The 13377-nt window shown below is 35.7% G+C and overlaps 2 protein-coding genes across 3 annotated transcripts in view; both read right to left on the reverse strand.

The window, feature by feature from the left end:
• Positions 1–13377, reverse strand: part of LOC137491105 (uncharacterized) — a 698540-nt gene that overhangs the window by 154705 nt on the left and 530458 nt on the right. The window contains exon 1 of one of the 2 annotated variants that reach the window (XM_088650515.1): positions 8576–9088. The exons of the other annotated variant lie outside the window; for it this stretch is intronic. The gene's annotated coding sequence lies outside the window, so the exon portion shown is untranslated. Of the gene's footprint in view, positions 1–8575; positions 9089–13377 lie in introns of those variants that run through there. 2 annotated transcript variants of the gene reach the window in all.
• The window catches only part of LOC101883542 (uncharacterized), a 152168-nt gene continuing 139191 nt past the window's right edge, over positions 401–13377 (reverse strand). The window contains exon 6 of the mRNA XM_088650303.1: positions 401–2043. Coding sequence (XP_088506429.1) covers positions 1581–2043 — 463 coding nt within the window. The 3' untranslated portion in view covers positions 401–1580. The remainder of the gene's footprint in view (positions 2044–13377) is intronic.

Consider the following 13377-nt stretch of genomic DNA (forward strand, 5'->3'; position numbering starts at 1 on the left):
TTCTTTTGAGACTAAACTGATTCCATATTCATAGGACATGGACCTTCAGCATGCAGAGGGACAATTTGCTGCTGAGTGTGACATGGCAGGGAAAGAAACAGCACCTACAAGTCAAAAAACACTGTGCTTGACTTGAAAAAGGTGGCCATCTCCAGTTTGGTGAGATTAAAAGATGGATCAGTGCAGCAGCAGCAGTTATGCAGTTGATGTGATTGTCTGTTGTGGTGAAGGAGCTGAGACGAAAGGCAATGTTCTCAATTTACCGCTCAATATAGGTTCCTACTCACACCTATGATCATGACTGAAAGGACAAGATCTCGGACACAACCAGACACATTTTACAAAGTGTTATGACCCGCTTGTTAGAGTCGCAACATAAAAGAGAAATGAACTAACAAAATAGCCTGAAGGCAAATTATTTATTATAAAATGCAACTCATAGAACAATCAATCAAAGCAACCAACAAGTGTCTAGGGATACTAATGAAGATAAAGAACTTAGGATATAATCAAAACAACACCATAAGGTTAAAGAGTCAATGAGATGGCAAGTCTTGACATGAGGACTCCTGAGTAGCCACAGCGTCCTGGGGTAGCTAGCACAACGTTTATATACCCATGGATGAGTAATGCAGGAATCAAATCAGGATTTACCACATACTCCAATCTGGAGTCTTGGGATCATCATAGTGTTTTAATATTGTAAAACTTAACTAATAAAAGATGCAACACAGGACAATTGAATGAGCTTTCTAAACTTGGGGTCCTGGTATACAGCAAACTAACTGTCCTGGAGCTCCACAGCAGCTTCTTTACTGAACGGTGTCTTCCCATTGATTTGTTTCTCATTCAGGGAGTCAGACAGAGAACATCATCCAAAACAACACTAGCTACATGAATACACTGGAGAGTGGAGTACAGATGTATCCACACCTGTACAATCACTTGCAAAGAGTAATTAAGCCACAGAGGTGCTGTGTGCCAGATGTTTATGAAACTGTTCTTCACTCAGCCACCAGCATTGTGTTTACGGTAAATGCGAGGAGCGCAACACATTTACAACCCCACCTACTGCAGTGTAGAAAAACAGTATAACGTTACTCAGCCTTTTCAAACATTATTCAGACATGAAACATCCTGTGCACATGAGAAAATGTTTTGCTGCATTCATGTCATGTGTGCAACTTTTTGTCCATGTGTTTCTAAAGCTGTGCAGAATGAGTGAAACTCTGTAGACTGACCAGATCTGTACGGTTTCTCTCTAGTGTGAATCCTCTTTTGTGTTTTCAGATGTGTTAACTGATTAAACCTCTTGTCACAGTGTGAAACCTCTACAGTCTCTCCGGTGTGAATTGTCTGGTGCAGTTTCAATTTTGGAGCAGTAATAAAAGCCTTCTTACACTCAAGCACATATACTCTTTCACACCAGTGCGGAACTTCATGTGTTCCTTAAGGTTTGCTAATCGATTTAAACTCTTCCCAAACTGAGTGCATGTGAATGGTTTCTCTCCAGTGTGGGTCTTCATGTGTTTATTAAGGTCTGAGGAGTTGCTGAAACTCATCCCACACTGAAGCTGCGGTCACACTAGACAAAAACTGGTGTGTTTGTTTAGGTGTGATGATTGGCTGAAACTCTGTCCACACTGAGCGCATGTGAATGGTTTCTCTCCAGTGTGGATCCTCATGTGTTGATGAAGGTTGGATAATTGGCTGAAACTCTTCCCACACTGAGTGCATGTGAATGGTTTCTCTCCAGTGTGAATCCTCATGTGTTTATTAAGGTGTGATGATTGGCTGAAACTCTTCCCACACTGAGTGCATGTGAATGGTTTCTCTCCAGTGTGGACCCTCATGTGTTGATTAAGGTGTGATGAGCAGCTGAAACTCTTCCCACACTCAGTGCATAAGAATGGTTTCTCTCCAGTGTGGCTCATCATGTGTAGATTAAGATATGATGATTGGCTGAAACTCTTCCCACACTGAGTGCATGTGAATGGTTTCTCTCCAGTGTGGATCATCATGTGAATCTTAAGATGGTCTTTTCTTCCAAAACTCTTTCCACACTAAGCGCAGGTGAAATGATTCTTGTCTCTCCTTTTTAAAATGCCATCAGTCTGTAAATGAGTTTTTTCCTCAATTTTGACATGATGTTCTTCCTCTTTACCCTCCTCATTCTCTTTAATTAGGTCTGAAATAGATAAAACATTAGTTTTCATTAAGTCTTAAAAACTCTCACTAAAAGCTGAAAAGTGAAAAGACACTGGAAACATTGGCTACACACACTGTAATTTTGATGCATGTTAAATGTAAAATAAATCAGATCATATTGTTTGGTCCATTAATGTGTACATATTTAAGCAGATTCAATTCAGTTCATCTTTATTTATCTAGTGCTTTTACAATGTAAATTGTGTCAAAGCCGCTTAACATAGAAGTTATAGTAATTTAAAACTATGTCAGTCCAGTTTTCAGAGTTTTTACATAATTGATCATAAAAGTCATTTTGGTCATATTAATAAGACAGAGATTAGAAATCTGTAAGTGGCCTTTTTTATTCATAATTACAACAACATGTTTTTCTAAAATTTGTAAAGCAGACAGGGAATGCTTGTTCATTCTGTGCCTGACTGGTAAACGCATCAGAAAAAAGTTATGGGGTAACAGCTGAACAAACTATGAACAAAATGCTGAATATTTGCCTCAGAGACATGAGACATAACCGTACAGCATCTGAATAAAGGCTGGAATGTGAACTTTTCACTTGTGTGCTGTTGGGTCATTTTCATCCATTCTGGGGTGATTTTGAGGCTCAGACTGATATTTGGGGACATCTTATTTTGACATATTCTGGGAAAATGCTTTAAATAAAAAAATTTAAAAAAACTCAATACACTCTGGGCAAATGTACTTTTTTCGTTATATTCATGGCTGTTTTTTCCTCAATTGGCCTCTATTATAACAACATTTTTTGATTGCAAAGCCATGACAGCATATAATCATGCATTCATGATTATTGGTGTTTTCTGTAAAGACAGTCAACATTGTTTAGTTGGTCTCCACCCATAGGACGGCAAAAAGGAAATGGGTGAGAGAATAAAGGAAGAGATGGAGAGTCGAAGAGAAATTGACTGAACTGTTCCAGCGCGGGGAAATGAGTAGAGAAACTGGGTCGAGACGAGCAGTGTAAACCTAACGATTGGCTGTAAGAAACAAAAAGCGAAAGTACGTATTGAAGTAACAGAGCTAAGACCGCTGTCTTGTTACTGAAGTGCTCATGATGTCTGTGATCGAGTGCATCACTAAAGACTTCAGTGCAGTGTACTTAAGGTCAACTTACCGATTTATCTCGCTGCCATGGAATCTCACCTTCATCCCGCAGTCGACAGTGTCAAAGATGCAAACTGGTAAGGTCCTCACGTGAAACTTAAAATTTTGTTTAATATTGCTCTTATCCTAAATACTATTACCTAAAACCTACCTATACTGGTAAATAAGCATTTAAGTGTCGGAGTCTAGCTGTTCTGAGCGTAATTCAACTTGAATCAGGATGAATTTAGGAAGCAACCGTAGGGAAGCAAAATCCGCTACTAGCCTCCATGCTAATGCTAACCCTGAAGTGCAAGCTGCATCTAAAAGAAACGGCTCTGGCGAATGATCACAGTGCAGTCCTTAAAGCTATTGATGCACTAAAAGGTCTGGAGTCTGTGTTGGGTGGATACTCCGACTCTCTGCCTAGTCTCGACACACACAATTTAGTTTTAGGAGGCAATTTGATTATTTTTTGACATTGCCATCAACTGCATTAAGGAACTCAGATGGTTTGCAAGGAATTTTTAGAGAGGGACACGAACATAAGCTCCTGCTATATGTGGATGATCTTCTTTTTCTGTTAAATACAGGTACATGTATTCCAAAAGCTCTTACAATAATTTCAGAATTTGGAAATGTTTCTGGATAAAAGTAAATCTTGCAAAGAGTCTCCTTTTCCCTATCAATGATAGAGCACAGCAAATGCCCTTCCAATCCTTTCCATTTTCAGTAAGTGCTGATAAACTTGTATATCTGGGTGCGAGTATGACACACAGGACAAAGGATTTGTTCAATAATTATGTTAAAACAACATTAGACAAAGTCAAACGAGACATGACGTGGTGGTCAATCCTTCCTTTACCTTTGGCTGGGAAGATCAATTCTATCAAACTTATAATACTACCAAGATTTCTGTTTCTATTTCAGACTAAGCCTGTTTGTATTGCCAAGATTATAGATTTAGCAGTCCAATTCTGGTCTAGGAAGAGAGTCAACTGTGTTAAAGACCTGTTTAAAGATGGCATATTTATCTCATTCAACAGTTAAGAACAGACATTGAGATTCACCAGTCTAATTCTTTTAGGTACTTTCAGATCCGTAGTTTCGTTAAAAACAAACATTTCTCTCCTTCACTGAACCAACCAGAAGAATGCTGGATAGATGAATTGGTAAATATGGACCCATATAAAAGAGGTATGATGCCCATGTTATATGAAGTGATCCTAAGAACTGCCTCCACTTCCCCAAATCGTATAAATAAAAAATGGGAGGACGAACTGGGACTAGAAATATCAGATACAGCCTGGCAATATGCCATAGAACTGGTACACTCAACTTCTGTATGTGATTCAGATTCATCTTGCCCCAGATGTGGTTTGGAACCAGCAGATCAGAGTCATCTGTTCTGGGGATGCCCTAGATTACATAGATTTTGGACCTATATTTTTAGATAATTTTCATCTATATGTAATAAAGATATGGATCCTAATCCTTTGACCTCAATTGTTAGTACAGTGCCAGAAGAAATGTACCTGTCAGCAAATCACATAAAAAACATTGCCTTTTCTTCTTTATTGGCCAGACGCCTGATTCTTCTCAGTTGGAAAAAACCCCCCCCGCCATTCCACAAACATTGGATATTACAAGTGTTATCACATCTTAAACTCGAGCACCTGAAGTAGACCATATGAGGCTCTACAAAAAAAAGTTTGGCAAAAAGAGGTTTGGCAGCCTTTCCTATCCTATACTGGGTTTTTATATCCTAGGTGAGTTTATCAATAATTTCCTAATTTGTTTTATCTATTTTTATTTAATTTATTTATTTTTCTCTTTCTCCCTTTTTCTTTATGGGGTGTATGTCTGTAGCAATGTACCATGTTAATTTGTTGTTCAATATGTGTGTTGTGGAAAAATTGAAGACTTTTGAAAAATAAAAACATTTGAATAAGAATGTAAGCAGTACTAAATATTGTTTGTAGAACGAGTAATAATCCCATGAATCTAGTTACAGTACATGTCCCTGGCGAAGGTCTGTGAATTTAAGCGAATTATTCATTAAAGAAGGACAAACCATTCTCGTGCGTGACTTTGTTCTTTGTGTGACTGAAATGTAGGCAATATCTATGTTTTCATCCAAAAATGTGAATTAAATTTATTTGCAAAACTGGAATATCGCATAAAAGATATGCGAATAAAACTGCGTTTCCATCCAATGAATCAAAGAGAACAAAATCCCCACTTCCTGATTAACTGGTGCCAAATATCAACAGTAAAAACAGAATTCACTGCGGTAGAAGAAGCTACATGAAACTTTTCTTTATTTAATTAAATAAATGTCACCTTAGAAGACAATGCCGACACTCGATGAACACATGGTGGCGTTTCAAGCCATGAGATGCGGAGAACAAACGCTTTTGACACGCTCCAGGCGCTCTGGAGGTAATTAATAATATGATAACATAAACACTGATATGGTTAAAGTGTTTTAGATGTTTTACAGTGTGCTCAGCCTGCTGATTTGTCCATTTACACAAACATTTTCATCATTATATGATCTTTTTTTAACAAACCTTTTTTAATGCACATGTTGGAATTTGTTCAGTAAAAGTTCTTGCGTAGTTTACATACTGTAAGTTTATTTTTTCTTATCGAACAAAAAGTTTAACCTACTCAGTTATGCACATGTTTTTTATGCCTGTATTGTAACTTATGTGCATCATGACGTTTCCATCAACCGATTGTTGTTTAATGCTTATAGCCCATCCAAAATAAACATAAAAATAGGTGGCAGGAGGCAAATCAATGCCAAAATTAATCGAGCGCAGCGGTAATGTTTACAAGCGAGGAAAAGTTAAACACAAGCAGATTACAGGCTTACACACGAGGAAATCACAGCTCACGCTGTATCTTTTTACTGTGCACACGATTGACGTTCTCACGAGTGAGGTCATGCTTACAGCGTGCGCACAATCTTTTCTTTCTGCTCGCTCACTGGTTCTTCTCTCTGCTCGCACAAAACTTTTTGGGATTTTTGTCAGTCCTGGGGCGGGACTTGGTTTACTTGTTATCTCTAACGCTATTGGTTACTCTACCTCTCCGGAAGTTAGCCGAATGGTATGGTATGGATTAGGGTTGGGCCGATAGATGATGCCATCGTCCATCGCCGATGGCCAATAGACAACACAGTGCTGAGCCGGCATCGTCGATCCTCCGCCCCGCCCTCGTCGCAATTGCACCCGCGAAAAATAGACACTCAGGCTCCGTTTACATTAATAGGTCTTAAATTAAAATGGCATTCTAGAATTAAAATGATCCACTCATTTAATATGCTCCTCTGAGCTTCAGGCAGAGAGCAGTGGACGTCGGACAGTTTATCAACGATGTACCACTGAATCGCATCTCACTATAGTTGTTAAATGTGATATTCAGACATCCCAAGTCTCCAAGAAGTTCCAAGAGTCTCTTTGCATTTGCGAGACTCATAATGCCTGCAAACGAGTGAAAATCACGCATCTCCCTCCCGGTCCTCAAATAAGTTGCGCACCCTTCTCACCCCCGTATCCCTCCTCGCTCTTCAGACAATTCACTCTGTATGCATGTATTTCATAAACACAGATTTCTTTACGATTTAAAACAGCATCTTTGGATATCTTTTCTGCTGGAGAAACTTAAAACAAAACATATAAAAAATAAAAAAAAACTTACATATACCGTAGGAAAGGTACACCAGAACATTTTGGCAATTTTAAAACCTTGACAGCGGTATACCTTGTAAACTGTTATCGTCACATGTCCAAGCAGCATAACACTGATTTTAGGATCTAAATTTTTTTTTTAAAGTCTCAAGCAAAAAGATTCCAATAGCGCTGCCTGCTGGTACATGAAGAATATGGTCAATACTGAAGAACTTTACACTCAGATGTTTGTATTTCATCAGCATGCTGTAATCCATTTCTTAAGCAGAAAAAGTCATTTTTTGACTGGTTTGTTGGTCAGTTGTAGTCAGTGCAATGCTAAACGTTATTGTTCTACTATAATTTGTTTATTTTGCATCATGTTGTCCCACAGCAACATCATATAGTTTAGATTACTGTACAATGTTTTATAATAATTAATTACTTTAGTGTCCATTTTATTCAGCATATTTCAAATTAGGGGCATCCATGTTTTTTGACATACTTTAAACCAGGGTTTCTGCAGGTTATTATGACCGACATTTTAGACTCATAAAGGGCTAAAGGCTAAGGAATTTTTTAAATGGCCCAGATGGAAAAGATTTTTAATGCCCGATCAAAAAAAATCATAATTTAATTAATTTAATTATACGATAATAAATACATTTCTTAAAAATTGTATTTTAGATATTTCTTAGCATAAGATTTTAAATTTCGTGTAGCAACAAGCAAGCTTTACTTATATCCATACACTTTTTTCCTAAATAAACTTTCTTTAAAAAAAAAAAAAAAAAAAAAAACATTTTAAACATTTTAAAACCTATAATAACCAAATCTATGCACAACAATCTGTCCAGGTCGATGTCCTCAGCAGTAATGGAGCACATTTAAAAAAATGTTATTGTAAGTAAATATTTATACAATTATGAAAAATAGAGTTAAATTTACCATTTTGAATGAAAAGTTTTATTGAGATGGGTTGTTGGTGATTGTAGATTTTGGAATTTAAGACTTTTAAGGCCCAGCAGAAACCCTGTTTAAACACAATAGCCCTGGTAATTAGTTATTATAATAATGATGTAATTCTAACTCAGATTCTATCTGTAAGAACTAGAAACAACTACTAGAAACAAGTTTAAACCCATAAAGAAGTTGGACGTGTGATCAACATGACATGCAAACACAAAGTAATAAGTCAACACTATAACAGTAATAGCAGTTATCTTCTATGAGAATACTGTAGGTCAAATATCCTCAGCTCAGTTAAACTTTTTTAATTTACTGTTTTTGTTTATTGTATATAGCGCTAGCGCTCAAGGACACTTTACCAACAGCAGGAGAACAAGAAAAGCAATAAAGCTCTTTCTGATTCTGATAACCTTAAGAAGGTAGAGAAAATGGGAGACTAATAATACATAAAATGAATGACAAAAGAAACTCATTCCTGTCTTTCAATGAGTGCTTATGTGCATTTAGGAGAACTATGCAGCACACTCAGGGCTGCAAGATGGATTAATTTAGTATTCTTATTATTAAAATATATCTGAATGAGGATCAAATGACTGAGTTGATCTTTGAGAATGAAAACCAACCTGTTTGTTCCAGCAGATCTTCCTGTTTGACTGTGAATGTTTCTTCAATCTTCACATCTTCACTCTCCTCTTTAATAAACGCCATCTTTATAACAGTGTGGAGATCAGTCGCTTCAGCAGGAGTTTTTCTCTGCGTTTAGACACTTTATCCTGTTTAGAATGAACAAAACAATGAACAGAAACAAAATAACTTCTCTTCAACACTTGCTTCAATGTTTTTTTTTTATATGGTAGTAATTAACAAAAATAAATCAGGTAAAACGTTTCTTTAAAACACTTATTACACACATTCCTGTTACTTTATTCAAACAATAGCCATTAGTTACTGAGAATAAAATAGTACTACGTTGTATAAAGGGTTAAAATGATATTTCCAACAGCAGGAATATAATTTAGCACCATATAAAAAACTTAAAACTTTATAACTTTAACTTTAAATCGGTGTATATCTGTGTAAACCTTTTCAAACAAACCTTTGTCCAGTTGAATCACAGCGCTGAAGCGGCGCCGCCTGATGTCATGCGCCACGCCAAAATAAAAGTCTTTTTTTTTTTTTTTTGCTTTTTGACACTTTCTGTTGCAGTCATGACTTATTAATTCATTACTCCCATGGTTTTCACTTTACACTATATCTGCTCTCTCTCTCACACACAAACCTTTAATCTAAACATTTTCTTAACTTTTTTAATCCACTTTATGATGACTTGTATGTCTACAACACATTACTTCTTAATATCTGAGTACAAATCTCATTCTCATAATTATGACCTCTTCTTTTCTATTTCTACAACTTCATAGGCCTATGTAAATTTATTTTTTTCCACATGAATTTTCGTCTCTTATTATCTGTGTTCCACGTTTCCTGCCATTCTTTAGCAATCTTCGGTAATATTTAATTTACCTTTACTTACAGAAGCATTAAAGGTGTAGTTCACAACAAAAATTACAATTCTGTCATTTACTCATCCTCTACTAGTTCCAAATCTGTTTTGAATTTCTGCAACCAGTTGCTGGGAAGCATGCATACATACTCATTCACACACACCGCATGTCTATGGACTTTGGGGAAACTTGAGAATCCAGAAGAAACTTATGCGAACACAGGGAGAACATGCAAACTCCACACAGAAATGCCAACTGATCCAGCTGAGGCTCGAACCAGCTACCCACTGCACCACTGTGATGTCTCACATGTATAATTATTTGAGGTATTAAACTGGTAGTGGTGAAGGACTATGCTTACAAATGATTGTTATATTTAAAATGTGTGAAAAGGCACCAATCAGATAAAGCGATTGTAATGATCTGGGCAATCAAGCATGTATTTGATTATTTGTCTTAAGAGATGTAAGGCAGGTCCTGTTCATATAATTTGCTTTAGGTTATCAAGTTGGTATTTGCATGAACAGCTGTACCTGTTAACAGGTTTCTTAAATATAAAACGATACTATTCAGTTAATGGTCTGACCTATTAGTCAATTATCAATAAAGATGAATGCACATGATGTTGATGCATTTATTTAAATGAATATGTGACACAGATATTTAAATTTCATTGTTGCAAGTAAGTTACAGGAGTAAGTGCAGTTGTTTTATGTGATGTTCACCACTGTAATTACACCATAGTGAAAAAGAAGTCTGAGAAATGCAGTAGTTGGTGTAGGTGGAGCAGGTTAATCACATTAAACGTTCTGCATTGTGTGGTTATGAAAGTGAACTCTTGTCATTGAATTACCCTGTTTAAACTGTCTATACAATAAATTAACTTGTGATATAATTATTTTGTGATTATAAATATTTAGATACATGATAGATTAAAAATGGACAGTATGTGATAGCTTTACTGTGTTAAAAGAAAAGTTTTGTCACAGAGTATCTTATATATGCTTTTGTGAATGTCTATGCATATGTATGCACAAACACAAATGATAAATTGAGCGAAAAACATCTTTGTTACCTATGAGGTGAATAAGAGGCTTTCGAGAGAGCTGAGCTGCTCACACATGTTCTGTTCAACCTAAAAACGAAGGAAAGAAAACAAAATTGGCACAGAAACAAGTTACATTTTAATTGTTAAAATCTATAGAGACTTTTGGAAAGAAATAATTGACCTGTTAAGAGTGTGTTGACTGTCTTACAGAAAGCAGTAATGAGCTGCATGTGCTTTAAGAGAAATAAAGGACTCTAAACTTGCATAAAGAACAAGTTCAGTGATAAATAAATGAATAAAACATTGCTAATAGTTAGCTCATGTCAATGTATTGACTGACCTTTACATAAATAAAACCTCAATGTGAAGTTTAGAAATTGTTTATTTTAATGGATGATACTTATATAATATAACTATTATATAAGTGAATGCAGTTGTGTGTATTGAGACATCGGTGTGGTTTGAGTCTTCAATGCTCATTTGCATCTTTACATAAAGACTTCAGCCAAGCAACTCTGAGCTTCTACAAAAAGAACACACAACTCTTGCACAACCTTTATACCAGGCTTGGGAAAAAAATAATTGAAATGTGTTTCATATCAAAGTACCTCAACATAAGTGTATCAGCATTAACTACAAAATGCAGCAGCCAAACTAAAAAATAAGCTTCCATCAATAGCCCTATAAAACAACAGCAACAAAACAAATGATGATGGCTAAAGTCAACTTATTTTCCCAATACATCATTATTTCTCTGTAAAACTGGTTTGTAAAGCTGCTGAACTTCCCATCCCCCACTGTATGTGTCTTGTGTCTTCACTGCTCCCCACTGCTCATTTGCATCTTTGTACCAGCATTAATGGGGGCCAATTGAGTCTTATCCAATCACATTCCAGATCCAGTAGCTCAGCAGGGTCTATATGTTCTACACTGTAAAAAATTGCTGTTAAAAAATGGTCAGATTCTACGGCAAAATAATGTTTTTTCATTAAAACAGTAATAATCTGTTAAAAACAGTGCTTTCTGGGTAACATTTTTGTTTTCGAGAAAGTAACCAACTGCAGAAAACTGTGAGCTAACAGAGTTCAGATTCGATGTTTTGAAGTCTGTGTTTGAAATCACACTTTGTGTCCTTGTTCACTATTTCATACACTAGTTAAATAATATAGTTCACCTGACAGTTTTAATGAACACTAATGAGTGAATTCAGACACTGATGAACACCTGCTGTTAATAATCACAATTACTGAAGAAAATAAACAAGAAACACAAACAGTGACTTGAGTTACAACATTAAATAAAATCAAATAAAATAAAACCGCTTCAGTCTCAGCAGAGGATCATTAAACAACTCCACAAACAACAGCAGACACACACTTATTACTGACTGATTTGACTTCCATACTATTCTCATTGAGATCCAACAGAAATTAAGGTGTTTTTTGTGTCACCGTAATGGAGTGAGGGGCTGGTTTAGTTGGGCTCTTCACCCTTGACCACATTTAAGAAGACTTTCCAACTGCTGTAATACAGAGTTTACAAAACATTTTTATTATAGCAATAAAGTTGGGAAGTCAATAAATAGAGAAATCTATTTGTCTGAAATTAGTTCTGATAAATGTGTTGGTATAAATCTGGATGAAGGGCCTCATGCAATAGATTTTATGCTAAGTTGTAGGTATTAATTTAATTAATGAGAAGTGGAAACAGAAAATATACCTCCGTAATTACTTAACAGTTAAGAATTAACATACAAAAACAGTTCAGTTAAGACAAATACACACTCAGACCTCATGAATCTGACCTTGTATCTCAACAATGGTAACATCTCAAATGTTTCATGCTGCAATGCATGCTGGGAGTGGCAAGGTACAAATATCCCAGCATGCATTGCGGTATAAATAAATGTTGTATAATGGTCTCACAGTTTTCTTTATTTGTATTTGATTCTGCTGTTGTTTATGTTTAGACTTTCAGTTGCCTGTTTGTGAGTTAAACTGTTAATTTTGTTAGTTGTCACCATTATTGAGGTTCATATGCTGAATATTGATGTCTCTTTGAGTGCTATTTACACCATAGAGCAGTGTTATTGTCCAAGATATTCTTAAAAACTTCCAGAAATCATTGCCATATATATACATATAATGTAAAACAATAGATTTAACATTGAATAGGAGCTGTAAATTTTATTATACTAAATGAGAACAGACTCTGCCATTTAATAGCAACATGAACATCACCAGATCTTATTTAGGTTTTTGGCTGGCTGTCCACAACAAATGAGCTTTTTAAACAAAGTTCTTAACAATTGCAGCAGCCAAAATATATAAATGTTAAAAATGACAGGGCTAAGAGCCCAACTAAAGCAAACTCTGTTCTCCATGATGGTGACGTAAAACTTTAACTTTTTCTCAAGAAGAACTTTAGTAAATGTTATACAAAAATACATGTATTAAGTAATAAGTGTAGCTGGTGATGATGTTTGTAGAGTTGTTTAATCATCCGCTGATCATTTAAAGGATTTAATCATTTGTTGTTCTTCAGGTTATTTCATTATAAAGCTGTGACTAAAGTTTTGTATGTTCTGTTCTTGTTTTTTCCCTTCAGTATTTCTTCATTTGTTCATTGTTAATCCTCAATTATCATTTAATTAGTCAGTTAATTAATGAATTTACTTCAGCTTTGCTCCATGTTTCTTGAACACTCAGTAGTGTGGACACTTCAATAAAAACTGAAGTATATGCTCTGGGGTTTAAAGGGTTAAAGGTGTGAGAGGTAAAAACACAGTGTAAAAATGTATTTTAACAGTAATATTCTGTTAATTTACACAACGGAAATAGACTGTAAAAAAACAGTAGATTGCTGGCAACCA

The sequence above is a fragment of the Danio rerio genome, chromosome 4 (assembly GCF_052040795.2).
Source record: "Danio rerio strain M-AB ecotype USA chromosome 4, GRCz13ab, whole genome shotgun sequence".
NCBI lineage: Eukaryota > Metazoa > Chordata > Actinopteri > Cypriniformes > Danionidae > Danio > Danio rerio.